The sequence below is a fragment of the Mirounga leonina genome, unplaced genomic scaffold, assembly GCF_011800145.1.
Source record: "Mirounga leonina isolate KUSES-001 unplaced genomic scaffold, KU_Mleo_1.0 Mir_151, whole genome shotgun sequence".
Classification (NCBI taxonomy): Eukaryota; Metazoa; Chordata; class Mammalia; order Carnivora; family Phocidae; genus Mirounga; species Mirounga leonina.
Window position 1 is genome coordinate 86,856,445 of NW_023270377.1, and position 19,917 is coordinate 86,876,361.

General features: G+C 37.1%; 1 protein-coding gene across 1 annotated transcript in view; it reads left to right on the forward strand.

Annotated features, from left to right (window-relative positions):
• Positions 1-19,917, forward strand: part of LRP1B (LDL receptor related protein 1B) — a 1,834,834-nt gene that overhangs the window by 1,101,493 nt on the left and 713,424 nt on the right. The window contains exons 13-14 of the mRNA XM_035008121.1: positions 4,178-4,397; positions 6,518-6,707. Coding sequence (XP_034864012.1) covers positions 4,178-4,397; positions 6,518-6,707 — 410 coding nt within the window. The remainder of the gene's footprint in view (positions 1-4,177; positions 4,398-6,517; positions 6,708-19,917) is intronic.

Consider the following 19,917-nt stretch of genomic DNA (forward strand, 5'->3'; position numbering starts at 1 on the left):
ATGACATAATGGAGACTAACAGGTAGACGGATTTTAATAGGTTTGCTGAAAGGCCTCTCCAAGGAGGTATCATTCAAACCAAGACTTAACATAGAAAAGGAATCAGCAATGGAGAGTGAGGGAAAGAGTACTTCAGATCAAGAAAATCATACATTTGAAGATCTTAAGTTGGGTAAAAGCTTGACTATCAGAGGAACCGAGATGAGGGCAGTAGAGCTGGACTGTTGATAGCAAGGGCAGAAGTGATGAAGATGCAGTGGGAAAGGAAGCAGGACCTTGTCTGCCAGGATGAGAGCTTTGTACTTTGTCTTCAGTGCAAGGATAAAATAGGGAAGTAAGAATTTTAAAAACTCTAACCTGTTCTGTGGAGAATGGATTGGAAGAAAGAAGTGGAATCATGTGAATTTAGTTGTCCAAATAATTGTTTGACCATAATATAATTTTTAAAAAAGAAGAAGAAACTTTAATTTGGAAAAGTCCATTTAAAATAAGCACAATATAACTTTGCACAAAACATTAAAAATAAGAAACTTGATTTATTTACATTTTTTCCTACCATCATACCTATTTGTAGCTGTATACAGGAAGAGAGAATTACAGGGTTTTTCTACTAAAATAGCCAATTAAGGGCACCTGGGTGGCTCAGTTGGTTAAGCGACTGCCTTCAGCTCAGGTCATGATCCTGGAGTCCCTGGATCGAGTCCCGCGTCGGGCTCCCTGCTCGGCAGGGAGTCTGCTTCTCCCTCTGACCCTCCTCCCTCTCATGCTCTCTGTCTCTCATTCTCTCTCTCAAAATAAATAAATAAAAGAAATCTTTAAAATAAAATAAAATAAAATAGCCAATTAATAAAAATTACTCATTTCAGAGATATGCTTTATCCAAAGTTTCATAAACAATTACAAAATCAGTAAAGAATTTGTTCATTTATTTCTTTATTAAAACATATTCTTGAATAACTGCCATATAGAGCAATAGAAATTAGTAAGACAGTAATTGCCTTCAAGGAGCTTATAATCTGGTGTGCTTATCAAATACCTATCAAATAAAATAGAATGAAATAATGCTCTTCAGAAAATCATTGTGGTTTTTCAATTCAGAATTGAGCTTTAGAGAATGAAAAGGATTTCCAAATGAGTAGATTTGGTCTCTGCGGCTTAGGATGTGCAGTCATAAGGTTAGTCACTGTACTGACTAGACATTATAAGTATGTGTTTAGAGGCAGGGATGTTAATGGCAGTTTTGAGATGAGATGAGTTCACTAAGGCTAGAGCAGAGGGCATGTGAAGGAACATAGTAGGAGATGAAACTAGAAATATGCAGAAGTCTTCGATGTTGGGATTAAAAGATGGGATTTTTTTTTTTTTCTGATGACAGTAATTGGAAGGTTTTGAGAATAAAAGTCACATTTTTCAATTCATGACTTAGGAAGACAAGTCATAGAAATATGATAGTTGTATGGGAACAATTTGTTAGAAGATCCCTTTGAAAAGGGATAAAAGACAGACTATAGCATTTATAATAGAAATAGAAAAGTGGGGATTGAAAGAATGGAATTGGCAGGCCTTAACAGTTGTAGAAATGGGGATAAAGCTGTAGGGGGACTTGGTCATGATGGCACTATTTCTCAAGCTGATAGATACAGATGAATTCCCTCCTTTCCAATAATTTCTCACTTCATAATTTATATTAGTAACTTAGAAACCTGCGTCTCCAGTTCTGACTTCTCAAAATATCATCTGTAGTAAACATGCCCAAAGCTGAGAGCATATTTCTCCCCAAACATGATCTCCACTATCCCTACCTCAATTAATAGTGCCACACCCTTTAGTTAACATAGCTCTTATGTTAGCACTAAATCGAGTTTTTTTTTAACAATAAAATGTATGTTATTTTCATGGCAGAGAAGTGCTTAAGGATTTCAATATGTCTAGGATTGACCACCACATAATACAATTTAATTTGGGGGTATGATCAATATCAACAAAAGCAAGCTTAGTGCTATAGGGTACAAATACAAGTAAGAAATAATCCCTGCCCTTAATTATTTTAATTTTTGATCGAAACCATCAGACATGTAACACCATTGAATATAATACAAGGCACAAATTCAATAAATATTATTTAAAAAACTAAAAAGAAATGTCACTAGGAAATAAAGGAAAGAGTTTATTTTGACAGAAAGAGTAGAAATAGATTTCATCAAATAATTGTATTTGAACAGGACTTGAAAAATAGAGGTGAAATTTTTCTTTCCATATTAGCAGAAGGCTCACTTAACTTAGTATTTAGTTAATGAATACCTGAGTCTCACATATAAAAAGATTTATATTAGTTTGTACTTACTTTATAGGTTATATTTCCTATTTTCTGTGTTTAGGAATCATCACATTTCATATTGATTATAAGGCTTCCACAATATAACTTTTCATCACATAATGAAATTGGAAGATGATAATCACATACCTAGCCTCTGTTAGATTGGCACCCTTGTTTAAATTTTTTCTTATATTCTGTTTGAATAAAAATAATCTTAGAAATGGATCAGATCACAAACAATGATTTCTTTAAATAGCAAAACAATATAAATTATGCTTGGATTCGCCACAATTACCCCTTATGTATGTGTCTGCAGGTATATGCAATTTGGGTTGGAGAATCAAAGGGAAAAAAAAAGTGTTACTGTGGTTAAAAGAAACCTACAGGGGAAGATAATTGCAATTTTAACAAGTTGTAAATTAGCAACAACAATAAAACTGCATTGACTAACCATATTTAAGATTTCATGAAGTATTAATAGAGATAAAAAGTTGTATATTTCTCTTTTACATAGTTGATTTATACAGTTGAAGTCAACTAGTTATATCTAAGTAACATAGGACTAGAGGAAATGAAATGACTATCCCGTTTGTTCCTAATTTTTTCCAATAATTAAGACCACTTGAAGAACATGCTGGATGCAAGATAAACATATTTCCATGTTTATTTCTAGGATAAGAATGTATTTTGACTTAATAAAACTCACCAATCCCCATATATTTCCTCAGGTCTAAAAAGACATATCAACATAATTTTAAACTGTTAAGGGAGTTTTTAAACAGCTAAACTGGCATAAAATAATGGATGGTGTGTTACATCCTCAGTTGTCCCAAATCTTCCTGTTTAGATCGCAGTAGGGTTTTTTTAGTCATGGATACAGATTTTTCCCAAATTACCTCAGAAATTCTTTAGGGTCCACAAAATGTGGGAGGCAAAGGGCATTTCTAAGATCAGCAGCATAGAAAAGCTTTAGAGCTTCATAAAGTTGTATATGAGTTGACTGAATTAAAACCTACACTTTAATTAATAACTCCAGAACTTTCACATGACCCTAGAGCAACACTTTTGGAGGGTTTTAACATTATTCATGAGGGAATTGGAACATTAGCTGAAGGCTCCGTCTCCCCCTGTTAGAGCTTACACAAAAGACTTGTTTTTAAAGGCAGAAACTTTTGTTTGAGATAGAAATTAAACCTCAAAATCTCAAGGTCAGTCAACCTGATGTTATTAAACTTATGTGCAGCTAAATCATCTTCTGTGGGTTTTGAGGTAACAATAAGCAGCCATAAAGCATAGATAATTTGCATGAGGAAGACAAATTAGACTTGGACAAATAAACCCAGTATGACCATACCCTTTAGTACAAAGACAATTCAGTTGCCTGTCTTAAAAACTAATAATTCATCGGAGATTAAATAAAGCCTAGAGTAGATCATTAACAGCAGGGTGAGTTCTCAGGTCAGTCAATCTGCTTTTCAATCACATCATCGATTATCTGTTTTCTGAAGTGGACAACATTTAAAAACAGGAATGCCTCAAAAATCACTTTCCAAACTTGGTATCAACCCCAGAGAAAATCAATATTTGGCACTTAGTGTTAGGCTAAATAGCGAATGGAACCAGTAAGTGCCATAGTGGTTTTTCTGTAATGTGTCTGAATGGACTGGCTTCACTGAACACATCTGTACTTCCCCCCTAGGACTCCACAGATGTCCCCTCGCTTTGGCCGATGAGCATTTAGCTAGGAGGAGAGATCAGAATGTAATTAGATTTTAGAGCAGTGCCCAACCAAAAGAAGCGTCCCTCTGTATGGTGGCTGGTTGAAATAACACGTGTGCGCTCTTGTTTGTAACGTCTTAGTTGGATGTATTGGACAGACTGGGAGGAAGATGAAATAGATGACAGCGTGGGAAGGATCGAGAAGGCCTGGATGGATGGCTTCAATCGGCAGATTTTTGTGACTTCAAAGATGCTGTGGCCAAACGGTTTAACTCTGGACTTTCGCACCAACACATTATACTGGTGTGACGCCTATTATGATCATATTGAAAAAGTGTTTTTGAATGGAACTCACAGGAAGGTAAAAGACAAATACTGCTGCTTTTTAACTCACAGGCTTCTTCACAGAGTGTTGTTGTGTTGTGTTAGAAATACTTTCAAGTTTATTTTTACCCCTCTGAGGTGGCTGCCAGTAGTCTCTGTGGGGCGGCTAAAGGAGGCTGAGCATTAAGAAGTGCAGCTGGCCCTTGCCTCCGGGAGACCGGGATCAGCTCACTGTGGTATGCCAGCATTTGTGGGATTTTAAAAAGAAGCTCTCAGGATATCAGAGCTGTTTTAAAATGCAGTTTTTCTCCATCATTTATGAGTTTGCTATGACCAAGCGACCCGACTCTACTCAAATATCTTTAATATTTGCAGGTGAAATTTAACCTATATGTTATGAAAAAGTAATTATAGTGCATTTATTTAAATAAAGAACTTCATGACAGTGGAATTGAAACACAAAAATGAACTGGACTTCAAGCCTATTGCTATGAATAAATATCAACTTCCTCTTGCCTCTTTGGGTAGGATCATTGCAAAACGATTTTGAAATTCTTGAGTAACATGGAGGATGGAGTTGACTGTGTGCCAACAGAGGCCTTGTTAACAAAACATCACCTCTACATTTTATGTTATAATAACCTGAGTGCATATAACTTTATGAACTGACTTCAACTGTTTAGTTAAGTAATAGAAAATGGAATGTTAGAAATTATCAAAATGCTTCCATTGATACTATACTCCTTCTTTTTGGAAAGAAAGACTGCACAGTTGGCCAAGCTTACTCATTATGAATTCTGTTTGAGAAATAAACAGTACAGTAGGAAGTTAAGATTACTTCAATCATTGGTTGACTCTAACCGTGCTTTTAATATCTTTCCCCCAATAGTAAAATTGATTGGCATTTAACCTAATGTCACATATTTAACAGGTGCCAAATAAATGTGTATGATTCCTTTAAGGCTTTTGATATGGGGCACCTGGGTGGCTCAGATGGTTAAGCGGCTGCCTTCAGCTCAGGTCGTGATCCCAGGGTCCTGGGATCGAGCCCCACATCGGGCTCCCTGCTGAGCAGGAAGCCTGCTTCTCCCTCTCCCTCTGCCTCTGCCTGCCATTCCCTGTTATTGTACTCTCTCTCTGTCAAATAAAAAAATAAATAAATAAAATAAAGATATTGATATGTACACCACATAGATAACATTGTAATGGCTAGTATATTTTAGCCTTCATGTAGGTGAGAAAATAAAGGTAAAAAACTATCTTAATTATTCAATATATGAATATGTGACATGAAGAATTCAGATAAAAGGAGCAAAATTTGAATTTCTAAGTCCACGTTATTTAGATAACTTCTTCAATTCTTTGATATTAAATAGAGTGAATACAAAATACTTTTTCATATTGTATACAATATCATTTTATAAATGGTGAACAGTGAAAAGGTATTATTATTGGAGGTGTGATTCCTGATTCCTCTTCTACCACCCTCCATGTGAAACAGCACTTACCACACGTTTGTTCCAGTTAAACAAAAACAAAATACAACTAGAATGTAAAGAATATACTAAGAAAACCAGAACTGAAATTAGCCAGTGAGTCTTGTTTATCTACTTAGTACTAATAAATGTTTCTATGTTCAAAATTAAAAACTTGACCTCCCTCCCTGTCATTTCCTAGATTTCTTCAATTTGCATTGGCCCAATTAAGTAGGAGAATCCTTTACACTCCCAAAGTTGTAAGACCATGTTTTATTCCTTGGCTGTTGGATAAGCAATATCACAATACACATAATGACACTAATTGCTCAGATCAATTTCTATTCCAGGTTATGATACTGGAATATCATAAGAAAAGAGCAGGAAAGAGTGTCAGGCAAAGTCATTTTAATGTTTGTATTTCTTGACCATATGATTAATGTCATATAGGAGAGGATTTAAATGGATGAAATACAAATATCTCCTTCAAATAACATGTCCTAAAAGCAGAAAAATATGCTCACATTGTGAAATCCATTTTTCAAATATACTGAAAGAAAATGAGTTAAGATATTAGTTACATCATTATCTGTTATACTTACTTGAATATCATTTTCTCTAAATATTTAGTTATGTTTTAAAGGTCAGTTCTGATTTTTTACAATGTGTTTATATTTTACAGATTGTTTACAGTGGGAAAGAGTTGAACCATCCTTTTGGACTGTCGCATCATGGGAATTATGTGTTCTGGACTGATTATATGAATGGTTCCATTTTTCAACTAGATTTGATAACAAACGAGGTGACATTACTGAGGCGTGAAAGACCACCCCTGTTTGGGCTTCAGATTTATGATCCACGAAAGCAACAAGGTATTAAAAACCATATAAAATTTCTTCTGAGTTTTACCTACACTAATACTTCACAGTATTTACAAAAGTTTTTATTTTGACAGTGTCGCTTAAGTTTTATGATAAAAGGTGTCTAGTCACTCCAAAGTCAATCAAATCTTAGATTTTGTTACAATAAACATTTATTATGTATTATTGAAAATAGCCTAAGCAAGTAACTGGGCATTCTGTTTGAGTGAAGTTCAAGGATTTCTCCAAATGCTTCCTTTTTCATGTTATCTTCATGTTATTTAAAGAAGACTGAAGAAGACAGTTATTTAAAGTAAAAAAGAAAAAGATCCACTTTATGTTTTAAAGTTTAAGTATTGTGAGCAGTGAGAAAAACTTTTCATGGGAAAGAAGTATTATGTGAAAATATTTTAAAATAAGTCGTACTATGAAAAGAGTATTGTAAAAAATGTATTAGTATATTTATCTGATTAGTGTCATGTCCATTTAAGGAACGTTTAATTATTTTAGATGTTATGAGAGGGAAATAATCTACCATGATATTCACGTCTTATTAAAATCAGGTAATGTTATTGTATATTTTATCTACATGAGTTATTAATATTTATTAGGCCATCTACAAATTGCATGACTCAGAATTTAGGTATTAAACAAAGAAAACAGCTTAGTAAATTATGTGGTCGACTTTTGTTATGAATCTAAATAGTCACTGTTCCTTTTATTTATGGAGATATTCTTGTGAAAGTTTAATGAGCATACATTTCAATAAATTTAGGATGAAAAAATAATATCCTGAGTTTTTCAATGCATATTTTGTCAATAGAAAGTTATCTAGTAGTAAGAGATTTTTTTAAAAGATATTTCAGCTAAATCAGAGATCTTAAAAGCAAACTATCTCATTGAAGTGCTTGTTTTTTTTTTCCTACTGTATTAAAATTGCCTCATTGGGATACAAATGCAATTTTATAAAATAATGGAAGTATATAGAATGAGAAATTTCAATAGATAATGAAAGATAAAATCTTTAGAAAGAATAAAAGTGAAATTATTTGAAGTGGTATAAGCTGTATTTTTGGACAAGTGATGAAGAATAGTGACAACTGTCTAGATAGATAAAATGCTAATATTTTCTATTACATTCATGTCCATCCTGCTCCTTACCCCCTCCCTTCCCCAACCATTATGGAGAGTCTACCCCGAACTGGGGGCAAGACCCTGAAAAAGAACAACTCTTCTCATCTCCTGTAGGGTTTTCCTTTCCTGATTGTTGTACCCTCTAATTTCATAATCATTGGTTTACTGGATTTTATTACAGTAATCAGTATACAATCCCTTTTCCTATTTCCATTCTCTTTAGAAATTGTTAATCTTGAATATCATTGCTGAACTCCTTCTAGCCAAATTCCATGATGTTTTCAGAATGTTCATTTTCTTCAAACTTCTAGTGGTTTTAGAAAGTTGATGAATTAAATGCAGCATGTGAGATAAGAAATACCTGACTTACTGTAAAATGGTCTTGGGCTCAAATCCAGGTTCCAACACTTTTTCTTCTGAAACTTTAGACATATTATAAAAGATTTAATAAAGATAAGAAATGGCCCTTGAACTGCACATTGCCAGTGCCAATGATGCTATCTGGGTGCGTCCTTCAGTCTGAGAAACAGCTCTGAGTGATAAACATTTCTGTCCAATTTCTTGTGGGTGACATACAACGTGGACTGAATATAGCTAATTTTGAAAGGAGAGGATTACACAAGAATGTGTTTCCTTGGGAAGGGGGGAAAGATGGCGGAGGAGCAGGGAACCCTATTACAGCTGGTCCCCGGAATTGAGCTGGATATCTACCAGACCACTCTGAGCACCCACGAAACCAGCCTGAGATGTAAGAAGATCTGGATCTCTACAAACAATATCGCAGGCGGTTGGTTTGGAGGTACGAAGCGGAGAGCCGTGATTCTGCGGGCAGATATCGGAGGATAAACGGCACCGGGACGGTGCCTGGCCGTGGGGATCCTACACCGCCGGTGAGTGACAGCCTCCCGCGCTGCAGACAGGGCACAGACTCGCAGACCAGTAGCATCAGGGAAAGGACTTTAGGGCAGCCCCCGGGGTGGAAACCTAGAGTGGCAGGGTCGCACCCACGCGAACTGCAGCCGCTCCGACCGAAACCCGGTGCGCCGGAGTCGCGCGCAAGCGAACTGCAGCCTCCGAGACCGAAACCGGAGCAGAGGAGTCACGTGTGCGTGAACTGGGAGCAGCTGGTGGTTTTAGAAGCACAAAGGGCAGAGACGTGCCTGACCTGGAGGCAGGTCTGGGGGTGCTGCGGAGGGGCGCACAACCCAGGCCCCTGCAGTTTATAGCAGCACGGACAGAAACGGAGACGGTGTGGCCTGGAGAGCTCACTAAAGAACAGACTGCGGTCTCTCTGCTCTGAGGCAGAGGGTTGGAAACGGTCTCTTCTGCTCTGACTGGCGGAAGAGACGCGGAAAGCCGCCAGGGAAAGGCACCAGAGAACAAAAGCCCCAAAGACTGATTCCCACTGAGCCCATCCCCCGCCACAGGGGTGCAGGGCAACTCCGCCCAAACAGGGTTGCCTGAGTAACAGTGCGGCAGGCCCCTCCCCCAGAAGACAGGCTGGGAAAACAAGAGGCCAGCAACCCAAAGGTCCCTAGAAAACAGGTGCATCTTGCTTGGGTTCTGGTCAATAATTTGGACTCTATACATTCCCTCAAACACCCATCAACAGAATGACTAGGAGGAGGAGCCCCCAAAACAGAAAAGACTCAGAAATTATGACCTATGCTGCGGATTTACAAATGGATGCAGATATAACCAAGATGTCGGAGATGGAATTCAGGCTAGCAATTGTGAAGATAATGGCTAGAATGGAGAAATCAATTAATGGCAACATAGAGTCTCTAAGGGCAGAAATAAAAGGGGAATTGGCAGAATTTAAAAATGCTATCAATGAGATCCAATCCAATCTAGATAATCTAACAGCTAGGGTAACTGAGACAGAAGAGAGAATAAGCTATCTGGAAGACAGTATAATAGATAAAAAGGGAAAAGAGGAGGCCAGGGAAAAACAACTCAGAACCCATGAAAATAGAATCAGAGAAATAAGTGACATCATGAAGCATTCCAATGTCAGAATCATTGGAATCCCGGAGGGAGTGGAGAGAGAGAGAGGACTAGAAGATGTATTTGAGCAAATCGTAGCTGAGAGCTTCCCTAATCTGGGGAATGAAACAAACATTTGAGTCCTAGAGGCAGAAAAGACCCCTCCCAAGATCAAGGAAAACAGGCCAACACCCTGGCATGTAATAGTAAAACTTGCAAATCTTAGAACCAAGGAAACCATCTTAAGGGCAGTTCGGGGGAAGAGATTCCTTACGTACAGAGGGAGGAACATCAGAATAACGTCAGACCTAGCCACAGAGACCTGGCAAGCCAGAAAGGCCTGGCAAGACATATCCAGGGTACTAAATGAGAAGAACATACAGCCAAGAATACTTTATCTGGCAAGGCTTTCATTTAGAATGGATGGAGAGATGCAGAGCTTCCACGACCGGCAGAAGCTGAAAGAATATGTGACCACTAAGCCGGCCCTGCAAGAAATATTAAGGGGGGTTCTATAAAAGGAGAAAGACCCCAAGAGTGATATACAACAGAAATTTGCAGGGACAATCTATAAAAACCATGATTTCACAGGCAACATGATGACAATTTATTCATATCTTTCAATAATCACTCTCAACGTGAATGGCCTAAACGCTCCCATAAAACGGCACAGGGTTGCAGATTGCATAAAAAGAGAGGACCCATCCATATACTGGCTACAAGGGACTCATTTTGAACCTAAAGATACATCCAGACTGAAAGTGAAGGGATGGAGATCCATCTTCCATGCCAGTGGACCTCAAAAGAAAGCTGGGGTAGCAATCCTTATATCAGACAAATTAGATTTTAAACTAAAGTCTGTAATAAGAGACACAGAAGGACACTATATCATTCTTAAAGGGTCTATCCAACAAGAAGATCTAACAATTGTAAATATCTATGCCCCCAACATGGGAGCAGCCATCTATATAAGCCAACTGTTAACCAAAATAAAGAGTCATATTGATAACAATATGTTAATTGTAGGAGACCTCAATACTCCACTCTCAGCAATGGACAGATCATCTAAGCAGAAAATCAACAAGGAAACAAGAGCTTTGAATGATACATTGGACCAGATGGACCTCATAGATATTTACAGAACATTCCACCCTAAAACGACAGAATACTCATTCTTCTCGAGCGCACATGGAACTTTCTCCAGAATAGACCATATACTGGGTCACAAATCAGGTCTCAACCGATACCAAAAGACTGAGATTATTCCCTGCATATTCTCAGACCACAATGCTCTAAAACTGGAACTCAATCACAAGAAAAAATTTGGCAGAAATTCAAACCCTTGGAAGCTAAAGACCACTCTGCTCAAGAATGTTTGGGTCAACCAAGAAATCAAAGAATAACTTAAACAATTCATAGAAATCAATGAGAACAAAAACACATCGGTCCAAAACCTATGGGATACTGCAAAGGCGGTCCTAAGGGGGAAATACATAGGCATCCAAGCCTCACTCAAAAAAATAGAAAAATCCTGAATTCATCAACTAATTCTACACCTTAAAGAACTAGAGAAAAAGCAACAAACGATGCCTAAGCCATGCATTAGAAGAGAAATAATTAAAATTAGAGCAGAAATCAATGAATTAGAAACCAGAAGCACAGTAGATCAGATCAATGAAACTAGAAGTTGGTTCTTTGAAAGAATTAATAAGATTGATAAACCACTGGCCAGACTTATCCAAAAGAAAAGAGAAAGGACCCAGATTAATAAATTTATGAATGGAAGGGGAGAGATCACGACTAACACCAAGGAAATAGAAACAATTATTAGAAATTATTATCAACAACTATATGCCAATAAACTGAGCAATCTGGATGAAATGGAGGCCTTCCTGGAAACCTATAAGCTGCCAAGACTGAAACAGGAAGAAATTGACAACGTGAATAGGCCAATAACCAGCAACGAGATTGAAGCAGTGATCAAAAACCTCCCAAAAAAACAAGAGTCCAGGGCCTGATGGATTCCCTGGGGAATTCTAGCAAGCATTCAAAGAAGAAATAATTCCTATTCTACTGAAGCTGTTGCAAAAAATAGAAACAGAAGGAAAACTTCCAAACTCCTTCTATGAGGCCAGCATTACCTTAATCCCCAAACCAGGCAAAGACCCCATCAAAAAGGAGAATTTCAGACTGATATCTCTGATGAATATGGATTCCAAAATCCTCAACAAAATCCTAGCTAATAGGATCCAACAATACATTAAAAGGATCATCCACCACGACCAAGTGGGATTTATCCCCGGGATGCAAGGGTGGTTCAACATTCGCAAATCAATCAATGTGATAGAACACATTAATAAGAGGAGAGAGGAGAATTATATGGTCCTCTCAATTGATGCAGAAAAAGCATTTGACAAAGTACAACATCCTTTCCTGATTAAAACTCTCCAGAGTATAAGGATAGAGGGAACATTCCTCAAGCTCATAAAATCCATCTATGAAAAACCCACAGTGAAGGGCGCCTGGGTGGCTCAGTTGGTTAAGCGACTGCCTTCGGCTCAGGTCATGATCCTGGAGTCCCAGGATCGAGTCCCACATTGGGCTCCCTGCTCGGCAGGGAGTCTGCTTCTCCCTCTGACCCTCCTCCCTCTCATGCTGTCTCTCATTCTCGCTCTCAAATAAATAAAATCTTAAAAAAAAAAAAAAAAAAACCCACAGCAAATATCATCCTCAATGGGGAAAAGCTGAGAGCCTTTCCCTTAAGATCAGGAACACGTCAAGGGTGCCCACTCTCACCATTGTTGTTCAACATAGTACTAGAAGTCCTAGCAACAGCAATCAGGCAACAAAAAGAAATAAAAGGTATTCAAATTGGCAAAGAAGAAGTCAAACTCTCTCTTTTCACAGACGGCATGATACTTTATGTGGAAAACCCAAAAGACTCCACCCCCAAATTACTAGAACTCATGCAGCAATTCAGTAATGTGGCAGGATACAAAATCAATGCACAGAAATCAGTTGCTTTCTTATACACTAACAACGCAACTGTAGAAAGAGATATGAGAGAAACAATTCCATTTACAATAGCACCAAAAACCATAAGATACCTCGGAATAAACCTAACCAAAGAGGTAAAGTATCTATACTCTAAGAACTACAAAACACTCATGAAAGAAATTGAAGAAGGCACAGAAAGATGGAAAAAGATTCCATGCTCATGGATCGGAAGAATAAACATTGTTAAAATGTCTATGCTACCCAGAGCAATCTATACCTTCAATGCCATCCCGATCAAAATTCCAATGACATTTTTCAAAGTGCTGGAACAAACAATCCTAAAATTTTTATGGAATCAGAAAAGACCCTGAATTGCCAAGGAAATGTTGAAAAAGAAAAACAAAGAAAAAAAAGAAAAACATCACATTGCCCGATTTCAAGCTATATTACAAAGCTGTGATCACCAAGACAGCATGGTACTGGCACAAAAACAGACATATAGACCAATGGAACAGAATAGAGAACCCAGATATGGACCCTCAACTCTATGGTCAAATAACCTTTGACAAAGCAGGAAAAAACATGCAATGGAAAAAAGCCAGTCTCTTCAATAAATGGTGCTGGGAAAATTGGACAGCCACATGCAGAAGAATGAAACTTGACCATTCTCTAACACCATTCACAAAGATAAACTCAAAGTGGATGAAAGAGCTCAATGTGAGACAGGAATCCATTAAAATCCTAGAGGAGAACATAGGCAGTAACCTCTTTGACATCAGCACAGCAACTTCTTTCAGGATACATCTCCAAAAGCTAGTGAAACAAAAGCAAAAATGACCTTTTGGGAGTTCATCAAGATAAAAAGCTTCTGCACAGCAAAGGAAACAGTCAACAAAACAAAGAGGCAACCCACAGAATGGGAGAAGATATTTGCAAATGACACTACAGATAAAGGGCTGGTATCCAAAATCTACAAAGAACTTCTCAAACTCAACACCCAAAAAACAAACAAGTCAAAAGGTGGGCAGAAGAGATGAACAGACACTTCTCTGAAGAAGACATACAAATGGCTAACAGGCACATGAAAAAATGTTCATCATCATTAGCCATCAGGGAAATCCAAATCAAAACCATGCTGAGATACCACCTTACACCAGTTAGAATGGCAAAAATGGACAGGGAAAGAAACAACAAATGTTGGAGAGGTTGTGGAGAAAGGGGAACCCTCTTACACTGTTGGTGGGAAAGCAAGTTGGTACAGCCACTTTGGAAAACAGTGTGGAGGTTCCTCAAAAATTTAAAAATAGAGCTACCCTATGACCCAGCAATTGCACTACTGGGTATTTACCCCAAAGACACAGATGTAGTGAAAAGAAGGGCCATATGCACCCCAATGTTCATAGCAGCAATAGTTCGCAATAGCCGAACTGTGGAAAGAGCTGAGATGCCCTTCAACGGATAAATGGATAAAGAAGATGTGGTCCATATATACAATGGAATATTACTCAGCCATCAGAAAAGATGAATACCCAACTTCTACATCAACATGGATGGGACTGGAAATTATGCTAAGTGAAATAAGTCAAGCAGAGAAAGTCAATTATCATATGGTTTCACTTATTTGTGGGACATAAGGAATAACATGGAGGACATTAGGAGAAGGAAGGGAAAAATGGGTGGGGGGGATTGGAGGGAGAGATGAACCATGAGAGACTATGGACCTGAGAAACAATCAGGGTTTTAGAGGGGAGGGGGGCGGGGGGATTGGTTAGCCCAGTGATGGGTATTAAGGAGGGCATGTACTGCATGGAGCACTGGGTGTTATACGAAAACAATGGATCGTGGATCACTACATCAAAAACTAATGATGTATTGTATGGTGACTAACATAACATAATAAAATTAAAAAAAAAGATAAATGCTTTCTTCATAAAATTCCTGTAAGGATTAAATCACTATTTAATTGTGATTACATGTACCTCCCACACATTTTATATTATTTTCCTTTTTCATTTCTCTATAAGGACGCATTTTGTTAGTCTCCTTCCATATAAAAATGTTAAATAAATATTGAAAGGAACAATGTATCACAATCATATACAGTTGAGCACATGTCTCTGATAGGACTGTGTGGAACGTACTCCTATATTTCATGAGGAAATATGCCTGGTGTTCTAGACAGTTCCATTGACATATAATTGTTCAATGCTATCTCTTGGATGGACAGTGCTTTTTTAAAGTGCTTTTTAAAAATTTTTAATTAAAGTCACATTAAAATGAAAGCTTAGCCCTTATTACTAAACTATACAACCTTTATTATAGAAACCATTATGTTGTCTTACTGAAATAATGTGTTTGGGTAAACTGATTGATTAGTTTTCATAAACTTAGGTGAAATAATCAGTTTGAGTTTTCTACCCAGTCTTCTTGTAGCTAAGGAATGAGTAGTACTTAAGTGGATCTTTTGAATAGGTAATAGAGTATGGAGAGGATGTCTGGCCAAAATATTTTTCATTTAGTCAAAAGACATTGAACTGGATAACCTACTTAAGATTTAAATTTTTCATATTTTTACTAAATTAATCAGAATAGATAGATTATAAAGCAAAATGCACTCGGATGTTCAAATGCAGACATGTTATCTTACCATATTATAATTTTCTCTCATGAGAAAGTGAATATTTCTCTTTGCATCTTGTGAACATCAGATATTAATAAATATTTAGAAATACATAATCAGTGGCACTCAAACTTTGGTTACATACTGTCTTGTTAGACTGTTTTTCTAAGAATAAAATAGTTGCAATTGAATAGAAAACCATCTTCCTACATAGGTACAGAGCACTATTTCTTCATGGAATGGGATAAACTAGTCTTATATAGTCTTGTATTTTCATTCTCGGAGAGACTATGTATATGACTATATACCTTATTTAAACTTATATGTAGTATTTATACATGTATCTGTGAATATATATATAGAGAGAATATGTGTGTTATATATATATGTGTATATATATATACACACACACATATATACATAGATGCTAGATTATATCACACACATACACACACACATACACACACACATCCCACCCAATAGGAATACCATGAGAAATATCTAGGAATGCTATTAATATAAAATTTATATTCATATTAATGTAACATCTAAATTCTTTTAGACTTGGTGTCAGAAAATTAGTCAGCTAATTTGACATCTCCAGATCAGAAAAGTCTCTCATCAAATTATTTGTTAATATAGCAGCTAATTTCAGGAAGGTAGATATATAACCATATTAAACAGAAAAGTACCCTTAGGAATGAATTCCTAAGTAATGCCAAAGCATTTTTTTCTCATATGCTATTGTTGTTTCTTCCAATTTAATTGATAAACTCTCCTTTTTTTTTCATTTACATTAGACATCTAAAAGAATTGTTAAAATCCTCTCCCGAAATTTCTCAGATAAAGCACAGCAATTGTATAAAACTAACATACTTTTACCTGTTTATTCTCTAGGTTCAAAAGCACACTTCCCCCCCCCCCCACGTTTTAGAGAATGAGATAATCAAAACTAAGTGCAATATCTAAAAAGGGTTAATGAATAGTTTCCTATATAGAATTAAAAATAATAGATTAGCTTCTATGCCAAATATATGAAATTTATTAACTAATAATTAACTGTGATTCTAACTACCAGGAAATGGGCTAAATATTCTTATTTGAATCTCATAAAAGATATTTAAGGTAGATACTATCAATTTCTGCTATGCATATGAAAAACCCAAAGATCAGGCAAATGTAGCCATTTGACCTCAGGAAACAATGAGCCAGAGATAAACTGGGTTTCAAATTCAGGTTTGTCAGACCTTAAAGTGTTTTTATGTGATGAATTTATGTGGCCAATTTAAAAAATATATATATATAAAGCTACTATACTTTTAGATAGAACGAAAAGATATGTCTTTTCTGTAGTCATTGTAGTTTTGTCATTGATAAATTTTTATTCAAAACTTTAAAAAAAAATAAAGTTCTTGACTACCTTATAGAACCCAGGATTAGGAGATCTTATATTACAAAGCATTAGTAAAACAGACACAGTAATTTTTATTTAGTATGTGACTTGTTTATTTTTTTTCTTTTTTTTTATTCTTATGTTAATCCCCATACATTACATCATTAGTTCTAGATGAAGTGTTCCATGATTCATTGTTTGTGCATAACACCCAGTGCTCCATGCAGAACGTGCCCTCCTCAATACCCACCACCAGGCCAACCCATCCTCCCACCCCCCTCCCCTCTATAACCCTCAGTTTGTTTTTCAGAGTTCATCGTCTCTCATGGTTCGTCCACCCCTCTGATTTCCCCCGCTTCATTCTTCCCCTCCTGCTACCTTCTTCTTCTTCTTTTTTTTTTTCTTAGCATATATTGCATTATTTGTTTCAGAGGTACAGATCTGAGATTCAACAGTCTTGCACAATTCACAGCGCTTACCAGAGCACATACCCTCCCCAGTGTCTATCACCCAGTCACCCGATCCCTCCCACCCCAACCCCCACTCCAACAACACTCAGTTTGTTTCCTGCGATTAAGAATTCCTCATATCAGTGAGATCATATGATACATGTCTTTCTCTGTTTGACTTATTTCACTCAACATAATACCCTCCAGTTCCATCCACGTCGTTGCAAATGGCAAGATCTCATTCCTTTTGATGGCTGCATAATATTCCATTGTATATATATACCACTTCTCCTTTATCCATTCATCTGCTGATGGACATCTTGGCTCTTTCCACAGTTTGGCCATTGTGGACATTGCTGCTATAAACATTGGGGTGCACGTACCCCTTCGGATCCCTACTTTTGTATCTTTGGGGTAAATACCCAGTAGTGCAATTGCTGGATCATATGGTAGCTCTATTTTCAACTTTTTGAGGAACCTCCATACAGTTTTCCAGAGTGGCTGCACCAGCTTGCATTCCCACCAACAGTGTAGGAGGGTTCCCCTTTCTCCGCATCCCCGCCAACATCTGTCGTTTCCTGACTTGTTAATTTTAGCCATTCTGACTGGTGTGAGGTGCTATCTCATTGAGGTTTTGTATGTGACTTGTTTATTAACCACATTATTGTGTAGTCTACTTTTTAGGATAGGGCCATCTCACAAAATTTGTCTTTCTATCCAAATTTTCCATTTTGGAAATAACCACCATCAAAAAGTAGCCCAAAAGACTAATTAGGCTCCTAATAGAATGTGTGTGTGTGTGTTTCTTTTGCCGTGCAAAAGCTTTTTATCTTGATGAAGGCCCAATAGTTCATTTTTGCCCTTGCTTCCCTTGCCTTTGGTGATGTTTCTAGGAAAAGTTGCTGCGGCTGAGGTCGAAGAGGTTGCTGCCTGTGTTCTCCTTTAGGATTTTGATGGACTCCTGTCTCATATTTAGGTCTTTCAACCATTTTGAGTCTATTTTTGTGTATGGTGTAAGGAAATGGTCCAGTTTCATTCTTCTGCATGTGGCTGTCCAATTTTCCCAACACCATTTGTTGAAGAGACTGTGTTTCTTTCCTGCTTTGTCGAAGATGAGTTGACCATAGAGTTGAGGGTCCATTTCTGGGCTCTCTGTTCTGTTCCATTGATCTATGTGTCTGTTTTTGTGCCAGTACCATACTGTCTTGATGATGACAGCTTTGTAATAGAGCTTGAAATCGGGCAACGTGATGCCGCCAGCTTTGCTTTTCTTTTTCAACATTCCTCTGGCTATTCGGGGTCTTTTCTGGTTCCATACAAATTTTAGGATTATTTGTTCCATTTCTTTGAAAAAAGTGGATGGTATTTTGATAGGGATTGCACTGAATGTGTGGATTGCTCTAGGTAGCTTTGACATCTTCACTATATTTGTTCTTCCAATCCATGAGCATGGAAAGTTTTTCCATTTCTTTGTGTCTTCCTCAATTTCTTTAATGAGTATTCTATAGTTTTCTGAGTACAGATTCTTTGCCTCTTTGCTTAGATTTATCCCTAGGTATCTTATGGTTTTGGATGCAATTGTAAAAGGGATCAACTTCTTAATTTCTCTTCTGTCTTGTTGTTGTTGTATAGAAATGCCACTGATTTCTGTGCATTGATTTTCTATCCTGCCACTTTACTGAATTCGAGTATGAGTTCTAGCAGTTTTGGGGTGGAGTCTTTGGGTTTTCCACATAAAGTATCATATCATCTCAAAGAGTGAGAGTTTGACTTCTTTGCCGATTCGGATGCCTTTTATTTCTTTTTGTTGTCTGATTGCTGTGGCTAGGACTTCTAATACTATGCTGAATAGCAGTGGTGATAGTGGACATCCCTGCCGCGTTCCTGACCTTAGGGGAAAGCTCTCAGTTTTTCCCCATTGAGAATGATATTTGCTGTGGGTTTTTCATAGATAGCTTTTATGATATTGAGGTATGTACCCTCTATCCCTACACTCTGAAGAGTTTTAATCAAGAAATGATGCTGTACTTTGTCAAATGCTTTTTCTGCATCTATTGAGAGGATCATATGATTCTTGCTCTTTCTTTTATTAATGTATTGCATCACATTGATTGATTTGCAGATGTTGAACCAACCTTGCAGCCCAGGGATAAATCCCACTTGGTCATGGTGAATAATCCTTTTAATGTACTATTGGATCCTATTGACTAGTATTTTGGTGAGAATTTTTGTATCCATGTTCATCAGGGATATTGGTCTATAATTCTCTTTTTTGATGGGGTCTTTGTCTGGTTTTGGGATCAAGGTAATGGTGGCCTCATAAAATGAGTTTGGAAGTTTTCCTTCATTTCTATTTTTTGGAACAGTTTCAGAAGAGTAGATATTAATTCTTCTTTAAATGTTTGGTAGAATTGCCCTGGGAGGCCATCTGGCCCTGGGCTCTTGTTTGTTGGGAGATTTTTGCTTACTCTTTCAATTTCCTTAGTGGTTATGGATCTGTTCAAGATTTTTATTTCTTCCTGGTTCAGTTTTGGTAGTTGACACATCTCTAGGAATGCATCCATTTCTTCCAGATTATCTAATTTGCTGGCATAGAGTTGCTCATAATATGTTCTTATAATTGTTTGTATTTCTTTGGTGTTG